Genomic DNA, 21,248 nt, shown 5'->3' with positions numbered 1-21,248 from the left:
CATGTTTCATTGTTGTAATTTTCCCCTCTGCTCTATTTTGTCTGAGTGAACTTTGATCAGATGTAGTTGGATGAACACACTGGTATTTTGGTGTGTTCTCATCATGACGATGTACCACCATCCTCCATCCTCACTGTCTCCTTGGTCTTTTAAAGACACAGGCACCCTCTCTGCTGCCTCCCATCTCTTCCTCTCTCTCTCTCTCCAAGCATTTCTTCCCTCCGCAGCGCTGCTTCAGTCTGCTCAGCCGTGCAGTGGTCTGAGTCCCAGCTCCCTTTTTTTCCTCTCTCATTTGATTAGGTTGGATTTCTTATGTAATGAAGATTTTTATATAACAATGCCTTGAAAATATATGTCACAGGCGCACCACAGGCAATGCAGTGCAGAGCGTTTGTTAGTCACTGAGGCACACACTCACACAGACACAGAGGCGTGCACACACTCTCTCTGTAGCTCCAGCAGAGATCTGCCTGCTTTGGCGATGCTGAGTCTGACTGATAACGATGCAGTTCTGCAGAAAGGTGCTCTGCCAGCCGTGTAGTGCCAGAGTCACTTCACCAGAGGAGGACATGGAATACAAGATGGGGAGCTGCATCGGAATCTCACACAGCCAGGTAAACAGAGGAGAGGGAGTGTGCTGAACAGAGGCTGTCTGCGGCGTTGCATCAATGCCTGTCTGCCTGAGGGGGGGAGAGTGTGCAGGATAGAGCAGGCTGAGTAGATTTTACTGGTCAAGAGCTCGCAGTGAGAGAGAAGGTGTACTCCAGTGTTTGAGGAGGGGTGACGTCAGCAGGGAGAAGGAGCTGAGGAGAAGCAAAGCAGGGGGTGAGGAAGGGAGGAGCTGAGTATAAAGGGGTGAGAGGGTGACACTGATTGCAGTGGAGGAAGATGGAAGCCACGTTGACAAATCCTGAAGAGAATGGAGAATGCACATGTATTAGATTCATTTAGACAAAAGCCCTGAGTGGCAGCTGAGGAAGGAGGAGGGATGTTTCTGCTGAGAGTGTGCTGTGATGTGTGTCAGAAACAGAGCTGATCAGATCAGTGTTATTTATAGGGATGATAAGCCAGCTCTCTCCTCAGACTCGGCACTCAGCTGAAGGTGGCCTGTGATGATGGCAGATAACAGAGGATCCAAAATACATCTTAAATCTGCAGATTGTGTTCCTGTTTGTGTGGCTGCTTTGTTATTCTATTGTTACAGCAAGTGTGTGCTGAGAGTGCGAGTGTGTTTCTGCCAAATCTACAGAGAAAAAGGGAGGAGGGAGACTTCCCCCATGATGAAGATGAGATGATGAATGCATGTGAAAGGTCTTGAGAGATGTAAAGAAAAAGCTACAGGTGGGATGAATATTAGAACAGAGTGTGCAGCCTTTTCCAGGAGCTAAGAGGCCTGACACCTGGTCCTCCTGTCCATGCAGCGTGCCTGTTTGTTTACAGTGTTGCCTTAGAACTACTGCCCCCTCCAGCTGATTGGCGGGCCTGTCAGAGCAGGTGAAACACCCCCCCCACCCCCCCAAACACACACACACACACACACACACACACACACACACTACGGTACCACCCTGAAACAGACATGGCTTCCCCAGCTCCAGTTCAGTCTCCACCCCTCCCCTCGGTCCTGTCCCCCACTTCTGTTCCTGTCCGGTGTCCACCCGCCGTCCTCTCCTCCCACCCAACGTGTAACGCAAAAATAGCTACAGAGAGACCGGGGCTCCTCAGAAAAGAGAGGACAGAAACAAACATTGGCCTTGGGTCCGACAGTAAACAGATTGGAGGGGGTTTGTCAAAAGCTTGAGGCAGACACTGTGTGTGGAAAAGTCTCTTGTTTGCAGTGGTGAGTAGTTCATGAGCTGCAGCACAGATTTTGGATTGTTTGTTTGGTTTGTAGTCGCCCTTCAGATGGAGGAGAGTCAATTTATGAAAATGGAGGGTAAAAGGTTAAATTGTGGTGACTGTTAAAGCTTGTATTGAAATTTGTCTGACTGTGTTTCGCTTTTGTTAACATTTTGTTTCAATGTAGTGTGACGATTTCAATGTATTTACTATGGTTACCTCGGCCAGGGGGATTCATCCACTGCACAGTATGTTCACCTGCTTTCCTTGCTCTCTTACCCTGCTGAATTATATAATCTATATTATAACTATATTAATGCTATTAAAATTTACATTAAAAATGCAGCATTCGTTTTAGTTTGGAGGTTGTGTTCCTGCTGGGTTCTCATGCCAGTGCAGGGGTCAGATCCCGGGCAGGAAACAGTAACCTCATCCTGTAGGTGTCCAAGCAAAGACACACAGTGCTCATCCAAACCCCAAGGGCTTAAAAGATGGATCATGTTGAGTGATGGACGGGCTGATGATGAGGTGAGAAGAGACCTGGCAACAGTCTAATCATATGATTTGCCCCAGTGCGTTAAAGTGCACACTCGTCCACAGTGTGCAGGCTGAAATTACACCCCATTCACACAAATAGCAAGCAGGCAGGCACGGGAGATGAGCCGACACACTACAGAATATAAGAGGAAAAACAGATATTTGTTTTCTAATGACCCGACCGTTGAAAATCCTCACAATCTAAAGATAATTCAAGAGTCAAAAATAAATAAATAAATAAATAATTAGTGGTTCATAAATGGAATATACAGCCTCTACATTTGAAATGAAGTTTGAATGACAAATTGTGCACAACACTGGAATAAAGTCTAACAGCAGTGGACCAGCTAGATCTCTATTTATAAAGTCTCACATATTCAGGTCAGTGCTTTCTGACTAAACACAGTCCCTACAGTCATATGAGGAATGCACACACAGCCTCTCTATGGCGCTGTATGTTTACTGCTCAGCTGCACTGCATTCAAGAAAGAATTGTTCATATGAGAGTTAGAAAGCAGGCTGTTAGTGGTAGGGTCATAAAAGCTGCTGTGCTGTTCTTCAACATCTTTCTAAAATATATATAGAGATGACAAATTGGATTAATTTTATTTTCCCCTGACCCTTCCTCGTGTTCAATAACAGACTGAACACTGCTGGAAGCCAAAAGATACCACAATCTGTCATTTACCCCACGAGGATTATGTTACGGGATTACCCAGCCTCAGTCACTGTGTCAGTATGCTGCAGTCACATCACATGCACAAGCACAAAGTGTCAGACTGCAGGTGTAGATCTTCTTATTCTAGGCCATTCAGATCAGAGGGAGGGTCAGGGGTGGTCATGGTTATGTATGTATTTCAGCAGGAGTTGAATTTATTTAATGTATCATTAAAGTAAACTGCAGAATCCACTTTTATAATCACATATTAGTTATTCTGAAGATGCTGTTTTTCCTGCTTTTAATCCCCAATCAGCAGAGGTACAGCCTGCACTTTGGTCTTGGGGGGGAGGAGGGGGTCTTGCCTCACAGGTCCCTAATCTCCACAACAACACGCACACTTACCATTCTCTCTCCCTGCTAGTTCAACCTCATACCAAAGACCTGTAATCCTGTGGAGCATGAGTCTGTGACTACTGAGGGACCACGGCTCCCCTATTCACTCTGCCCCTCTCTCTCTCTCTGTCTCTCTTTTGTTAAACCCGGGGATGGCTGAATGCTGATGGTCCTTCTGTGCTGGTGTCTTTCAGCCAGCTGATGTGAGGGCCTGTTGCTTTGGGCAGTTGTGGCCCTGCAGGTGTCTGAGCCATGGGGAACGAGAACAGCACGACTGACGCGTTGGTAAGGCCAAGCTTGCTGGCACTGGATTGCTGGGACTGCTACTTGCGGCCCCCCTTGTGTTGCTATGCTCTACATCCCTTGAACTCTTTCATGCACGGACGACTAACAAAACTAACACTTACTCGCATGATTACAAACTGCTGGCTTCAGTAAAACACATGGGAGCTGCAGACTTTGTGTACATTCCTATGCTTAATTGAGGCTTGTCTAATAAGCATTCAGATAACATGCTTTGTTCTTTTTTATGGTTAATCTGTGTAGACCAGAGTTCAGCATTACATGTTTATGCCATGACTGTGCCACGATCTGTGTTTACTACTCCACACTCTGATACTCCTAAACTTGATTTGTTGCAGCTTATAAAATCCATCATTCCTATGATGGTTGGATGGTCATTCTGTACGCCTCCAGTTTGCATGTACAGCGATTTTTGCAATTAACTTGTTTGAAGAATCTTTTTTTTTCTTTAAAAAAAAAAGACTTCTATAGAAAACAGTCCACATGTGACTGCAGCAGTGGAATTCAGGATTATCTTAATAGGATTAACATAAACATATGTCTCATGAGCTATACACTCCACAGACCATGCACACTAGAACTCATAAGACATGTTTGCAGTGTGAGGTTTAACATTGTTGCTTTTGCCTCAAAATACAATGGTGATTTGTTTTCAGTTCATTAGTGCATACCACTGCAGGTATATACTTCATGTACAAGAGGTATTTACCCTATAAAGATCTGTTGTTGAACTCTGTCACTCCCCATCGCAGCCAGAAGAGGGCGCTCCTGAAAATGTTGTTCTATTTCCACCGCAGGAAAATCAAAATGACTCCTTACAGGTACAATATCTGTGTGTGTGCATATGTGTGAGAGTGTGAAAGCTTTTCATAGAAATTATGAAAATACCAAAACTTCCTCCCTGCTTGCTGTTGGTTTTTTGAATCAGAAAATGTGTCTTTAAACTTGTGCAGTGTGGCTGAGGGGCAAAGCGTTATACAGTCAAAATGGACAAATTTCACCTCCACGTTTATCATTATCCCTTCAGGAAACACATTTGTTTGGCTGTAGAGGTGACCAGTTAGATGTGGTTTATTTTTATTCCATTTGACATCATCATCATCATCATCATCAAAAAAAAAAACCATAGAAGATAATGCTAATAAAGTGGATAGTTTAATATCGTGTGAAAATCAGCCACAGATGAACAGTTATGCTTGAGTTTCTTGACTTAGAGCCAGTTAAGAGTAAAGCTGGTTGTTGGAGCTGTCATGTCCATGTGTAGGGTAGAGCTGGGATGGTTGTATCATTGCTCAGTCGTAACATCTCCAATTTCTCCAATTAGGACCAAGTTATGAATCACCTGATTCACTCTATAGATACTCAATTTAGTCCTTATTCTACATGTGAGGAAGTATAGCACCCTGTGGCAGACAGACAATTTTAGAAGGAAAAAACTAATTTTGAGGTAAGACAGTTTATTTTTTACTTTATATTTTATATTTATTTTTGTAACAGCACTGCCTGCTATGTCGTTAAACTCCTCAAACTTACACCATGTTTATTGTGCGTCTATGTAGATATCTTTCATGCTAGTTGCCAGTGCTAATGTTTTAGCTGTAAGCTGTAAAGTAAGCTAGGTCGTGGCTACGCAAGTCTGTTTAGTTGTAACAACAATACACACACACACACACACACACACACACACACACACACACACAAACGCATTCACAAATCTGCAATTGTTGAAGCTGGTGCACATTTGCACATTTTGTTCAGCTTTATTATTAAGTTCAAATGTCTTATCACTACTATGACTGACAGTAGCTAACGTACTTGGCTCACACACATATACACACACTATTTATGTTAAAAAGTCAAATAAGTGATGAATTTAAAGCTTTCAATATTAGGTCATAATCCTAAATCATAATGTTGCATGTCACACCAGTGTTTATTATAATGTTACATTTCAGCCCAGGATATGTTAAAGCTAACCTGGAGTGTGCGGTGAGACTAAACCATGCATTTTCTGTTTGTGTTGCAGAGATAACACCTACCCCATTTAATAGCACACTTAACTAGTTTAAATTACATTTTGAACACACTGGCTTAAAAAAGCTCAAAGATAGAAACAGAAACGTCAAAAATGTTATGACCATCCCCGGTCTCCCCTGCTGATGAAGACAGTAATGATGTCACACCTCAGTAACAGAGGTCAGAGTCAGATGAGGAAGGTACTTCAATGTTGCAGGAGGATGTTGTGTATCTCTGTGTGCATGTGCCCACGTGTGCCTGTAACCAAAGCTTCCTGGAGTGTAATCTGATCCTCTCTGAGGGGGTCACTGCAGGTCCGACCCTTGGCCTAATTCCCAGCATTCACCTGCAGAGGCACTGTCAGTCAGTGAGTGCGTGCAACCAGGCCAGAAGGCACAGCAGCAAGGGAAGGGGGGAGGAGGCTGGAGCAGAGGTGGATAGGGAAGGGCTGAAGAAAGAAAAGAGGGAAGGGAGATAGAGAAGGAGGAGGAGGGAATAGGGAGAGAGCTGAGTGGAAAGAGTTTACAGGAGAGGGGGAGGAGAATTGTCAGCACTTCCCTGTGGCCAGCCCAGTCAAGTCAGTCAGACTCAGCAGCACACTGTGTTTGTTAGTGCGTGGTAGTGTAGTCTTTCTAGACTCTACACACACACACATACACACACACACACACACACACACTGCAAAAAACAGGAGGTTCATGGAAATTTAACAGGGGAGCGGCAGCAGCAGAGGACAGGACAGGACTGTGAAGAGGAGGAGGAGGAGGAGGAACTTAGCTGAGTCAGTACAGGAGAGGACGAGGAGCGTCAGCAGCATGTGTTGCAGCATGTTTGTGTCGTCGTCTGCCCCCTTCAAAACACAGAGGCTTCCCGTACACTGAGCAAGGTAGGAGGGTAGCAGAGGAGCTGCAGTGCACTGTGGAGTCACCTTCAGCACAGTGGAGCACACTGCCGGGTAAGTGCAGCACAGAGATGGTGGGACGGAACTTGTAGGGTATAGATGTGTATTATTTTACACAGGGTAGAGAGAGTGTTTAATGTTTGTGTGTATGTGAGGGCCTGCTCCTGCTTAGCACCGTCCTCTCTCTGTTTACAACGGTCATGTGTAAAGCATTAGAGCTTTTTTAGCACAGTGATACTGACACATTCAATTAACAGTAAGTATTACTCACTGACAGTTTCCAGGCAACCTCAGTTTGCTTTCTGTTTTGTTCTCGCGGGTTAATTAATAACAGACATTGCTTTCTGTGTGAGGGTCAGAATAACTGAGAAGAAGCCTGAGCTTTTCCACCTCCACATGGTTTTTACAATGACCCTGCTAATGACCTTTTAAAGGGCCAATAATGTGGTGAATGAGTGTTGGCTGTGAACTTGGGCCATGCTTTGCTTACTGTTGTTGCTCCTCATTGTGTAGTGTAGAATTTAGTCTGTTTGCTGTCTGCATCATATTTTTATTCTTTCCTCTCTGACAATGTGAGAGTTCAGGCAGGAAACAGGAAACCTAGATCACGTCTACATACAGCCTTCGTATGATACAACTGCGTTCATCTCTGCATGCATAACTGCTGAGGTGTGGAGGGATTTTTTTTATCTGATTGTGTAACATTAATAGAGAAAATAAACAGTAGGTAGATCACAGGCATCAGAGTGACACTCTTACCTGCAGAAGTTATTTTTTATTGGGTTCTGTTTCTTTCTCTCTGTGGTTCTTAAATGTTTTATGTTTTTTTTTTTCCGCAACCAAATGTGTTGGCAGGTTTCCTTTGAAAGGAAGAATAGCACTAAAATAGTGCCTTTAAAAATAACTTCATGTGGCTTGAGCTTTACAGATGTGAGGAGGGAAGCTGCACATCATTGGCCAACATTTTTTGTTAAGTCAGTCTTGAAGGCCGAGCACACAGTCAAGATGTGAACTGTTTGTTAGTCTTGTGCTCGTGAGAGCAAATGTTCATGTTTGTGAGAAATCAGAGGGAACCTCCATCTGTGTTGAGTGTGTCACACAAAGGAAGCTCTTTGTAGTGGTGACACAGGTGAAGCCAGTGACTCGGAGCCTCCCTGTTATACACACACACACACACACATACACAGCTGTACCTGTTAATCTGCACTCAGTAACTGCACCCTGTAACCACATCACTGAGGTGAAACTGGAGCAAGAGGGGACTATTTGTAGTGACTACACCATGAGGGAAGAGTAGCTACAACATTTGATTGTTTTTTTCATTTTATCAGTGTGATGCAAATTTGACTTTAAAATATTTTTGTTGCATTAATATAAGAATAATGACTTTAAAATATAAAAATAATATATTAATATATATAAATACATATATTTGATATCTGAGTTAATATTACTATCCACTGGTCATGATAGTCAGCTCTGTATGTGCGCAGCCATGCTGTCTACTACTGACTCATAAATAATGAATGAACAGATTCAATTCTGAATCTCAGCAGACTCTTGATGGACAACACAGCCGTGTTATATCCCTCTGTGCTCACACACCGCGATTCACTAAAAGCAGGCTCTCTCAGGGCAAAGCAGCTCATACACACATGTTCCAGATGTAATGAATGTTAAAGGGCTGCACGTCTGCATGTGTCCTTGCACGTGCAGATGTTTTTGCCCTGCACCTGACACACCTAGGTTTTGTATCTGAGTGGGTGAGTGAGGGTGAAATAAGGGGAAACTTTCCTCCTCTGTAAACTGAGGCAGATCTACAGGTATGTGGAAGAAATTCCATCACATAGAGGGTCCGTGATTGAATGTTGTGTGTTGCTGCAAGATGATGCTTTGGTTTGTTTCGACAGTTAAACAGAAAGAAAAACATGAGATTTTTAGATAGATGAAATCATCTTTTGTGTTTGTTCTTTTCAGGTTGTTTATGAAAGCGACTGAAATAAAGAGCCATGTTATTTATTTAATCCAGATAAAGAAAAGAATTAAAAGACTTAGAATGCCATCAGAATGATCTACTCTAGACAATTATTAAACCACAAGTCTGATTGTGCTTGTCACAGTCTGGCAGGACTGGTTTTTCTGTAATGGTTATTTTTACTCGCTGGGTAAAAATGTTTTGACACCCTGAGAAGAAACATGATCACAGAAGTTTCAGGTGGAAAACACCAAAGGGTTGAATTAATTAGCTGCTTTTTTTCCCTTCAGAATAGTAGTTATGTGATTCTCAAGGGTAGAGTGCGAACAAAGCTGCAGAGATCAGGCTCATGCAGTGAGCCTGGCATGAATTCTATACGCTGGAAGTAATCCTTTAATTTCAATAACAACATAAGAAAAACAAGTTGAGAGACAGTGATAAGGTGTTTGAGTGGAAGATGCACACTCCAGTCTATATGAGCTATGCATTATAATACAAACAATACTTGACTTGATAGTTAAACACACGGGTGGAGTTATTTTTTCATGATGTTTGATTTTTGACCTTTAAATCTGTCGGTGTTCCCGTGTTTGCCTGCAACATGTCCACACTTGTTTTTAATACACACTCTACCATGCACAGCACAGCAGAGGTTCCCGGCATGTAGCTCACTGTGTTTCACTGTCCCACAGGCTGAAGCTCACGCTGAGAGCTTGACCCAGAGGGACGACAGAGCGCTGCTGACTGCTGACACCTCGACCAGCCAGCAGACTCTGTCGACACAACCGGTTCTCCCAGACGTGCCAGTCATCACGGGAGTGGAGGAGAGCAAAGGTGCAGCTGGAGACCAGGAGGACAAGGAGGAGCTTGAGTTTCCCCATGACCTGCTGCCCAGTCTAGACTTCAGCAGTGAGCTCAACATCTGGGAGTCCTCGCTAGGGTAAGTTTAGAGGTTACACACACACACACACACACACACACACACACACACACACACACACATACACACATACGCATGCATTCACAATTGTGCAGGTAATGACAAGTCAAGATGAAACCAACTCGATATCACAGACAGAGGAAAGATGAGTTACTATTTGTCTTTTGGTGGCTCTTAGAGTTCTGAGGAAGTGTGAATCATCTAAACAGCTACAGTTGTTTGCATTCCTTGTCTACTTCCTGAGAAAATATATAAACAAGGGAGATAAAAACCAGTGTGTTCTTGGATTCTCTATGGTAGATACATAATAAATTTGCTGTCACTGTGTAGCATGACTAATTTGGCTTTGAAAACAAATGTTCTCAATCAGCTTCCTATTATGAGCAATGAGGTTCAACACGAGCCCGCAGTCTCATGAAGGATATCTACGTTTGATTTGTTTGTCCTTGATTTTCTGACTGTTTTAAAGTGGGCAGGGTTCAGCAGGAAAAAAGTGACATTACATAAGTTTAGCGACATATAGATCAAAATGTGATGACAGTTGTCGGGGTTGTTGATTTTTTTGAGTACTAAACTCTTAATAATATCCACAGGGCTTTAACTTTTATTTAATTTAATTTAGTAGAAAATATTAATGTTATAGAGAAATACTCAAGATTTGAAACTGACTGTGGCCTTTGAGTTACAATGTGTCAGAAATCTGTCAGTCAGGCAGATGAATATTTATATTCCCTTTGAAGATTATGGTGGGACTGGAGCCTATTCCAGCATGCATTGGGTGAGAGGCATAATTACAGTGTGATTGTAGCTGTAGTTTCAACTGGCATTCAGAAGTCTAACTTTATTTGATCACATTAAGCACTGTATTATTCTTAATGTTTATATTATCATGTTGGTTATTTTCCAATGTAAAAATTATACTGTAGTAATTAGACACACCATCCATCCATAGCGTTTCATACCAGTATTGCATTACTGTAAAATAATGTCTTGTGTATTTATTTTGTTTGATTTATGACTGTAAGGGAACAGATTTGTACCAGTTACTCAGTCAGGGTGAAAGTGAATCTGATATTGATTTGTTGCATTGTGTGTGAATGTGTGCAGAGCTAAGACTAGCTCAGGTGAGAGGAAATGTGAGCAGGTGAACCCCCTGCTGGCGGGCCTGCAGCATCACATGGAAGTCGGTCGGCCACTGGTGGTCCTAGAGACAAGGTACCACGCGGACTCAGGCCCAGAGCATGGTGGGGGCTGGGGGAACAGCAGGGCGTCTGCTGTGGGCATGTGGTCAGCAGTAGACTGCTCGATAAAGATTAAAACCAGGGAGCATGGAGTGGAACAAAAACCTGACAGGATGATCGAGTGTTTCTAACTTATCCTTGAGTGGGAAGAATTTGGAGAAGTTTGGGTGTTGTCTGTCTGAGCACACCTGGCTTGGTCTTTTTGTTTTGTTTGGTTTCATGCTTGGGTGAATTATCTGCAGATTTGCTCTATGTTCTGATGCAAGTGTTGCCTTGTCTTCTGCTTTGTGCGTGTGCTGAGGTTAATTTGTTCTGACATCCTGACTCAGTGCAGACATATAATTATTATTGCTTGTTGTGTAAAACTATGAATTTAAAACAAGTCTTGTAAAAACTTTCACTGCACACATACACTGTCTGCGGTAGATATGATAGGCAACAGCTGGCTGCATAACAAAACTTGCCAGCTTCAAACAGTTAAATCTATTTACTGCTCCACCCTTCAGTAGGGAGTGCCAAGTGAATTAAACACTGCACAGGCTTGAGTGGCAGGTTGGTGAGGTGATAGGTGTAGGTGTTGTAGGTGGAGTTTGTACTTAAAAGGAAATGACAGAGCTTTTATGGAGCAGTCATGTAAGGTCTTTATAAGCCAATCACATGCAGCAATGTTTGTAAAGAGATATTATTTATTTATTTACATCTGGACATGAATCATGACTTTTGTCATAGTGGTTGCTGCATGTATTAGAAAAACAGATGAGGAGATGTGGGTTCCAGATACCAGCTGGTGACTTGAGTAAGAGTGTAGGTTATAAACCTAAATAATGATGATGGATCTATACACTTAATGGGACTTAATGGTTAAGATCACCCCACTTCGTTTCCTGTACTGCAAGCTAATGGCTTAGCAGTGACTCAGCTGAAACGTGAAGAGCTAGCCTGATTGTTAAAGGCATTTATTCCAAGCACTCTAACATTGTGATGCTAACTGTGCACTTCAGGGAGTGTCGTGCAGGGTGATGTCACTGCTTTGATGTCTGATTGTGAGGCAGCATTTGTATATTGGGAAAAACAATAAGGCTGTAATTATTTAAACAACGCAGTTCATTTAGCATTCACAGTTACAGTTTAATAATCACTATCCTTTAGATCAAATCTGTATTGTAGAATTAAAACCAAAAGAGGATTCATTACTGTGATCAGGATGAAAGAGACAGTATTCTGTATACTGTATACATAATCAGTCAAGACTCTTCATAGCGTGTACTATGTCCATACATACTACAAAGCATAGTTCAGATACATCATTAATCAATCAAATAATTTTAATCAAACTACTTTTTATGGTTTAGCTTTTGGTAGAAATTTAAATTAGAAAGCCTTTATTGTTATTGTAAGCTCTGCATACAATGAAATTAGGAGCGCTGCACCTCATTGATGCATAGGAAAAAAAAACAGACAAGCAACATAAAAAAAACACAAGACACAGATCCTTTATGATAATAAACGTAAGATGAATAATGGTGAAAAATATATTCAAAACACTGAAATATGAGGTTGAGTGTAAAATTATAAATTCAGGCAGTCACATCAAAATGGGGAAATAATATTTCAAGACTTGTTGCTGAGGAGTTTGCAATAAAAGCTTGAAACTGCAATGTATTGGAAAGATGCATAGGTGCTATAATATGTAGATTAATGCCTTAATAAACCGTGTGTTTTGTTGTGTATGAACAGGCTTGCATGTTCATTAACAACCATATGCTTGGAAACAGCTGGTATTATTTCTTGTAAGGGGGTGCACCCCTCAGAATAGGCATGCTGAGTACAGTTGTGTGATTGCAGTGTGTGGAGCATGGGCCTCTGCTCTGCCAAAGCAGCGCTCTGCGGCATCGTGGAATGACCAGCTGTCTGCCTGCCAGGCCTAACTCCTTTACTCTGTCACCCTACCCTCGTCTCAGGCCTCATGAGACTGACCCAGTTCTCACAGATGCCCGGCCCTCACCTCAGCCCGATGCCACACCTTACCCGGGTGTCCGACCCCTGACGCCTACCCCACTAGGGGTCATAGACCGGGAGCTCCAAGAGGCCTTCCAGGAATGTGAAGAGCAAATGGCCTCATTGGGGATTCTTACTCCCACAGAGAACCACAGCAACAGACACGACATGGTTCATAATGTAGGGAAGAAAACTGGGGATGTGATGGTTAACAAGCCCAGTGAGTCATTGTCACTGCCTCCAGTCGTAGTCCAGCCAGGACATAGCAACGGGGGCCATGGAAACAAGAGTACACACGGAAAGAGTGAGGCAGCAAACAGTCAGAAGGATACAGTTGTGTTTAGTTTCAGGAATTACATACTGGGAAATGAAAATAGTGCCGGAGCAACAGAGAGTGAAATAAAAGCAACACAGAGTCCGGATGAATTACCAGAGAAGAAGCCAGGGACAGAGACAGATGAACAGAAGGAAACACCCACGCATACAGAATTAGAAACTGCCACAAAGACAGTTTCACCTACAGAAACCTCAAAAGATGCTGCGTTCACCGAACACAAACACAGTCTAAGAGAGGAACATGTTGAATCTCAGGCAGCCTCTGGGGAAAATGGCAGACTATATTGTAATACAGTTATTAGAGATAAAGGCGGAGAGGCAATAACAGAGACGGCAGACATAAAGAGAGAAAATTATAGTGATGAGTGCAGTATTAATGTTTGCATAGCTGAAACTGAAAAGAAAGGTGATTCAGTTAATGAAGTATCAGGGTGTAATAATGTTCAGTTAAAGGATAAAGATGCATTATCAGAGCCGCAGTCAGGAGCACAGGCAGAAACCGGCAAACACACTGAGGAGAATCAGTCAAAAACAGACAAAGAGACGAATTCAGCAAGTGACAGACAGGCTGGGCAGGACAAAGAGGCAAAGAGGAAAGAAAAAAAGAAACAAAGGAAAAAGAAAAAGATGGAGAGGAAGGCAGAGGCTGAACAGAGAGCGAAGACAGTGGTACAGTCTGAAAGTGATTTACAGGCTGAGTCACTCATAGATGCAGGCATTCACGCAGACTCAGAGGCAAATGTACAATCAGCGTCACAGGCAGACAATCATGCTGTGATTTGTGGGGAACAGCCTGATAATGGGTTCGATTACAAGCGACAGCTGAGTCCCGCGGGAAAGCCCAGCTCCAGCCCCCCGCTATCATCCTCTCAGAGCGGGCAGGATCATCTTACTGCCTCTGCCTGTTCACCTGCGTCCAGCCAGACTCCTACGCAGGGGGCTCATCAGTCAGATAACCACAACCATACAGATGCCCCATGTGGCACGAATGAGCGGAAGCAACAAGCAACCGGAGATGTCATCAATAACCAAAATACACCCATGACATATGTTCAAACTGCAGTTATCAATCCACTTGCTTGTGGTGATCAGAGATCAGATGCACAAACACAGGAGGCTATAGTTACCACAGAGGCAGAGATAAGCACACAGGAGAATCGGAGCCCACTCACCAACAGCCAAACTTGTGTGGGAGAGAGTTGCGTGGAGAGTGCCCTTGAAGAGGCTTTAGTGGTGGTTGCTGTGTTGCCACTGACAACACCCACGATGCCAGAAGTGATAGAAAGCAACGGAGAGGGAGAAAGCGTGAGGTGTGATTCACTGAAGAGAGTAGCTACTGTAGAAACTGAAGAGAGCGAGGAAGCAGCAGGGGAGAAGGGATTGGGAGGAATAGACAAGTGCCTCGGCTCTGCAGACGGAGGGAGAGAAGGACTCCTGGACAGCCCTCCTCAGCTCTCATTAATCTGTTCACAGGGAAAATGCTCACTTGCATTCTCAGCCAAAGAGGGACAGGCTGCGTCTGAGAAAAGCTGCAGCAGCAAAATGCCACACAACTCGGCTGAGACTGAAATGAAGGGACAGAGAGAAACAAGCGTTCACAGTACAAACGCTGAGATCTCACCAGCTGAGGAGGGAGACAGAGAAAAGGAACCACTCCGGTTAGAAGCTTACATCAATACTTCTCCCCTTGGGCTACTCACTGGTCCAGATTGTCAGGCTCATAGTGCTGTGGGATTGGAGGGAGCCGGAGAGGGAGGAGGAGGAGGAGGAGGAGGAGGAGGAGAGGAGGTGGGAGAGAAAGGAAGGCTGGCTACAGAACACAGTTCATTCAGCCAGCCAGAAGGCTCTGTTAGCGGGGTGTCATCAGCTGAGACTGAGACGTGTCCGCCCACCGATGTTGCCGAGTCACAGCTGAAGTCACAGAGCTGGAGTGAGCCGACTGCTACCATCACTGAGAGCATCTGCACTGAACAGGACCGTCTCTCTCACCCCTGCCAGGAGCAGCATGGCGCAGCAATTTCACCTCTCCCCACTCACCCTGAGCAGAGCTCCAGCAATACAAATGGAGGGGTAAGGGCTGATCTCAAACAGAATTTGATTGCAGAGGAGGCACTGTCTCTGGTACACGCTTGCGAGGAGTCATCTATCACAGAGACGGAGAGAAACTACGGCCAAGTCTTGCAGTCTTTAATCAAACCGCAGCCTTTGACTACTTCGCAACAAATCCCAGTCGAGCGACAAGCGAGCAACAATCAACAGGTCCAGCCTGAAAGTAGCACAACAGAAGCCAGGACAGCCGCAAGTGCAGCTGAGATCCAAGTCCAAGCTAAGGCCCAGAGCAACAGTGGTAGCCCTACTATGTCTGGAGTGGGTGTGTATGTACGTGCCAGCAGTGGAGGCAGCAACAGAGTTCACTTTGCAGACACTGTGAAACAAGAGGGCAGTTCCTCTGTGGATCTCAGGAACAGGTCAGTGTCGGCCATGGACTGCGCCTCTTTGCCTCCGCTGATCGTACATGAGAGTTTGCATTATCCTGTTGTTGAGGCCAGCTTCATCTTCCCGGACTTCCTCGGCTCAAAGAAGCTAGGAATCCTCACAAATTCAGCTTCTACCAAGGATGAACCAGCGAAACAGAGCCCAGCTGACTTTCCAAAACCACAGAAAGATGTCCAGGTGGATAGAGGTTTGGAGACTAAGGACACCAAGGAGAACTTTGCCATAGATGAGTCAGGTAATGACAAGTTGGTGACAAACGCTGTGGATTTGCAGCTGGTGAGCGAGGCCTGCACGAATCAGCTTCCCTGTCCCACAGAGAAGAATGAGACTGGTAACAAAGAATGTTTTGACCTTTTACAAACATCAGGAAGTGCCATTTCTGAGGCTGATCGCGCCACAGTTGAACAGGTTGAGCAGGTGATAAAGCAAGAAGAGGCAGAAACAGAGAAGGCTCCCATAAATGTATATTTGGCAAAGGAGGAAGAACTAAATAAGATCCATGCTGAGTCTACAGACTCGGTCAAGTGTGACCAGCCTCAGGAGTCACCTTTAATAAGTGTTGTTCCTGAAGAAAAAGAAGGTAACCAACATCCTCTGTCTTCATCCTCTGTGCCTCCAGCTGATCATGTCACCTGCGAGCCTTTAAGTGATGTCACTGAGTTGCCTGTTGGGCAGCTCTCTGCTGACCTTGACCCCAGTTCAAAACCTGAAACTGTCAACTTGACCCGTACAGCCTCTCTTCAGACAAAGCCTAGTGACCCCGGTTTTCAGCCTCCCACCCAATCAGATCAAACGCTTCCTTGTGGATTAGTTATCACAGATCCCATGAAAGATAGTGAAGAGCCTGGGTCCACAATTCACTCTGCTGATCAGACAGAGGATGAATCAGTGACTTCAAAAGTGACAGCCTCTGACCAGTCGATTCCTGTTATCGAGCAATTTGCCAGTAATCCTACTTTTGTACTGCAGCCTCCTGGACCAATGTTGAGTCACTTGGAGTTCATTACTGACTCTGATATCTCCCCTCCTGAGCAGACAGATAAGCGCTGTGCTGATAGTGATGGCACCAAAGGCTCCGGAGAGCTGGATGGCAACAAGAGCAGGGAAATGACTCAAGTGTTTTCAGCACAGGATCTGGAGCACATTGATGTCAGCGTTAAAGCAGACAAGACCGATCCAAAACGGGAGGAAAGAAATTATGCTAAAGAGTCTGTCATTGAGCTCGAGAAATCTGCGAATAAGAATGAAAATATTACATTTTTACAAGAGGAAAATCTGTCTCCTTCAATTCAGCCTCCTGCTGCGGTGGGTTCACTGGCAAAGGATGAATCCGATGATGCAATTTCCCTATCTCAAACAGAGCCAGACTCTATTACCATTAAACCTGTTATTTGTGAAGCATCCATTAGGGATGGCCTCATAAATGTTAGCTGCCCAGTTAGTTCTGACCTGACTAGCAATGAGGCTTATGATGAAATCAAAAAAGACAATATGACAGAGAAACACAAAACAGAAGATGAGACCTGCATGCAGTTTGAAGAGGATAAGGAACAAGGTGGAGAGGCAACAGTGGATAATGAAAAGAAAACAGCAATCAGCAGCAAGCTGCAGAAAGGAGAGACAGGCACAACACTACAACAGAGTAATGGGCCAGATAAAGTGGCCGTAGGGGAAATTGGAGACCAATCGCAGCCACCACACAAACATAAAGTACAAAAGAGTGAATCACCAACAAGGGATATAAAGGAGGAAGGAGAGAGGAAGAGTGAGATTGCATCTAAAAGTGAGACAGAGACTTCCTCCTTATCTCCCGACAGACCTGCCGGGTCATCTGAGGACATGCTACGCACTGAGTCTGGTACTGAACCTCAGACTGTTTATAATCAGAGTTTGAGCCAAACTTCGACAGCAACATTGGAACGCAGCTCTGACAGCAACACGGCACAAGATTTGAGTGCAGCTCTCAGCCAATCGCTGTCCACACCGGATCCAAACTGTTTTGCTCAGCAACAGGAGCAACAGCAGCAACAGCAGCAGCGTCTGGGATCCAGACATCCCACAGAGGAACTGTCAGGTGGTTGTCTAGAGGGGGTAGAAAAGACCAAAGCACTGGTTCCAGGGGTAAAAGGGGTAGCAGAGGAAGGAGACGGCTCCGTTGGGAGTTTGTGTCAGTCAGCAAGCAGGGATGAGTTGACATGTGATGACAGTGGAGGCAGTGAACGAGTGATAGGTCTGGAGAGAGGAGAGGGAGAGGGAGCACGAGCTGTGAAAGGGGCTGACGGGGTTTATGTGCCGTTTCACTGTGGCACTGATTTAAATGAGAGTGGAAAGGCTGCTGAGAAAAATGCCTCCACTGACATAGTAACAGCTAGCTCTCATGTAGGTGAGACTGGACAGGCGATGGATGAGAATAAAAGCCCCAGGTTAGGGTTTGACGGTTCAGATGCAGATTTAATGCCAGGCACTGAGTTTGCGAGTGATCTAGGTGGTAAAGGTCAGCAAAAAAGCAATCTGTCAGCTGCACGTCAAGACCAACGTGGACAGCAGGAGACGTCAGCGAACACTGCTGCATCTGTTGAGTCGGCATCACAGGAGCATGAGACTTCACCCTCCCAAATCTCTGTTTCATCAAAGGTCAGCACAGATAGTCATGACATTCATACAGAAGTTGTTCCAAGTGCAAACCAGGCTGAAAAAATCCATACAGAAAGAATCAGTACCCTGCCAGATCACATTGGGCAAGCAGACACTGTGGAAAAGGATTTCAGTGCTGCCATGGCTGTGAAAAGCAACAGTAGTGAAACTGAGGAGTGTGAAATTCTGGATACAGTGTGCGAGCCTCTTGAGCTACAAATCCCCAATAAAACCTCAGCCACACAAAGCGGCCCAGCAGTTCATACAGCCATAAAAGGCTCTGATGTAGAGGAGATCACAAGGGAAGATAAAGCAGCTTTAGACCAAGAGAAAGCTAGCAGCCAGGGGAAGGGACAAAGTGAGATAAAAGCGATAAACAGTGAAGCAACAGAAAAGCAGGGGGTTGAAAATCAAACTCTCAGTGGTAAAGACAGTGAAAGCGTTGTGTCACACAGCAGCACTGAGCCGACAGTTGCTCTGTACAAGGCAACAGACAATGACAGTGATGTAACAGATAGAACAACTCCTGATGTTATCACAGTCCCAGCAGTCGTTTCCTCTACGTTCCCTGAAGATTCAGCATCGCTAGAGAAGCCACATGATGAGGCGTCGTTGTCACAGCCCCTAGATGTTATTGTGGTAAACCCCATTGTTGCTGCTTCCCAGTGTGAAGGGAAACCACTTGATGAAGCTCCTGCCTGCGTCACAGAGAGTCCTGCTCCTGGACTAACAGAACCAGAACCACATACAAACTGGATAAAAGCTCTAAAAGAAGCTGCGTCCCATTCGCAGCGTGATCAAGTGCAGGCAGTGGAGACCTTAAGGTAAACACAAGAGCATGTGTTTGAAGTTATCATATGAGCAAAATGCCTAAAGAACTGTAGATTAGAGGAGCACACACATGCACACGCACGCACACACACACACACACACACACACACACACACACACACACACACACACAAACACATGAGACACAAGACTTCACTGTGATGAAACTATGTTAATGGTAAATAAATGCCTTGCATATGCGTGACTAAAAGGTCAGTGGAGTCATCATGGGCCGCCACCCCTCCTTGTTAATGTGTTTCACAAATTAGCATGTTAGCATGCTGTCACATATTATCTGCTCATAGTAAGTCACATTGAGAGAGTCTCATGTGTAATCTTCTGTTGTTGTTCTAGGTTCATGTCACCAGCCACAGCAGCCAGAACCACGACTAAGGAATAATGAATAGTGTAGATGAATATCATCGTTTTCATTAGTATTCTAATGGGTTGTGTATCTGTAATGTTTGGCCTATTTACCAGTTGTTTGGTATTCATGGATTTCTACTTATTTTCAACGTAGCTTTCCAGTAACACCGTGTTCAAGACTTGCTAGGAGTGATATTACAGAGAGCTGTGTGACAATGAATATGAATGAGGTAAACACAGAGCTGCACTTTGTATTGACTCGAGCTCTGGTCACATGACTGTGCCTGTTGAAGTCTAATGGAAGTAATGCAGCCCTTTATATTCAAAGGATGACATCAGCTGTGACATCGTCTCTGCTCTCCAGGGCAAGAATGAGCCTTTTCTTACACAAAACACACAGCTCAACACAATGCAACGACAACACAAACACACAAACACACAAACACACACACACACACACACACACACACACACACGCACACACACACACACACATACAGTACCTACAGTACTTCTACACACAATCACACCTTCTTGTAGGGGGACACAAGCTGCCCTAGCCACAGCAACACAAACATTTGTCATTTGTCAGTCATTCTTGTGCATGTGCTGTAAACTAAACAACAACCCCCTCTTCTCCTGTATTGTTTTTCCAGAGCCTTCCCCTCTCTGGAGTCTCCTCAGCTAGAGTTTCATACTCCGACTGAGGAGATAGCTGCTCCTCTGACACAGGAGGAGATCCCACCAGTGGAGCAGGCAGCAGAGAAGACAACAGAGATCCCAACTCTAAATCTTCTGAAAAAGCCAGTGGATCTTCCTGAACCTTTAAAGAAGTCAGCAGACCTCCCAGAACCAAAGCAGCAGGCGGTAGAGCTTTCCGAACCAACACAGAGCACAAAGGAAGAGCTCTCAGAACCAACCAAGGAAGAGGAAGAGTCTCCAGGAGAACTCCCAGAACCCAAAGGGGAGCCGGTAACTTCTCCAGAGATAGTAGAGGAGCCAGCTGAGCTCCTAGATGCAGCAAAAAGCACAGAAGAGCTCCAAGAAGCGCCGAAACATGAAGAACCAGAACCAACAAAGGTGACAACCGAGCCCCTAGAACCAGCGAAGAAGCTGATCAGTGAGGAGCTGCCGGAAAAACCTGCAGAGACCACACCTGAGGAGCCGTTTAAAGAGCCAGCTGAAGAATTAGTCCAGGATCCTGCTGAGGAGCTACAGGACAGCAGGTGAGTGTCTGTGAAATCATAGGATTCATACGTAATCAATTGCAATGAGTTTTCTTTTTTTTTGATCTGTGAAATAATTACCACAGCAAGCAAGACAAACAAGACCAGCTTCCACTCAGCACTCTGATGGATCATTTGTTATTGTCTTATGGTCAAGGTTGTGACTTAATATCTTTAGTTTCCAGTGAAAGCCTACTTTACCTTTGTGGATGAAGTAAGGTTTCCCTATTAGGCTGCTGCCAAGGGTCTGTTCTCCCTCAGCGCTCAGCCAGAGTCTGGATTAAAAAACATGTCTTTTTAATCCTGAATCCACTAAAATCTAAGGATTATAGCCTTTTACCCTTAAAAACAACAGGTTTACAGGGAGACCGGTAATTTCGTGGCCGATTGGTTTTCCAACAGGAAACCAGACATCAGAATGATTTGTATATGACCTCTTAGACCTGATAGTTTCCTAAAACCTATCATAACATTTCCATTACGGTGATCCATCAGAGACATTTTATTGCAGCTTAGTTATTTGGGGGAATCTCAGGGCAGTGGGGGGGTGGGGGT

General features: G+C 44.5%; 1 protein-coding gene across 5 annotated transcripts in view; it reads left to right on the top strand.

Annotated features, from left to right (window-relative positions):
• Nucleotides 1-462: 462 nt before the first annotated feature.
• Nucleotides 463-21,248, top strand: part of tacc2 (transforming, acidic coiled-coil containing protein 2) — a 51,002-nt gene continuing 30,216 nt past the window's right edge. For 2 of the 5 annotated variants that reach the window (XM_087179170.1, XM_023425717.2), the window contains exons 1-5: nucleotides 464-614; nucleotides 9,318-9,565; nucleotides 10,673-10,780; nucleotides 12,768-19,094; nucleotides 20,124-20,693. In XM_087179170.1, coding sequence (XP_087035296.1) covers nucleotides 504-614; nucleotides 9,318-9,565; nucleotides 10,673-10,780; nucleotides 12,768-19,094; nucleotides 20,124-20,693 — 7,364 coding nt within the window. In that variant the 5' untranslated portion in view covers nucleotides 464-503. Of the gene's footprint in view, nucleotides 615-9,317; nucleotides 9,566-10,672; nucleotides 10,781-12,767; nucleotides 19,095-20,123; nucleotides 20,694-21,248 lie in introns of all 5 variants that reach the window. The other 3 variants (XM_087179171.1, XM_087179169.1, XM_087179172.1) reach the window with 3 other exon arrangements.

This window comes from Seriola lalandi, unplaced genomic scaffold, assembly GCF_002814215.2.
Source record: "Seriola lalandi dorsalis isolate HSWRI2012SDOR001 ecotype SW California unplaced genomic scaffold, Sedor1 jcf7180002054795, whole genome shotgun sequence".
Classification (NCBI taxonomy): domain Eukaryota; kingdom Metazoa; phylum Chordata; class Actinopteri; order Carangiformes; family Carangidae; genus Seriola; species Seriola lalandi.
This window is presented reverse-complemented; position numbering and strand designations above follow the sequence as displayed.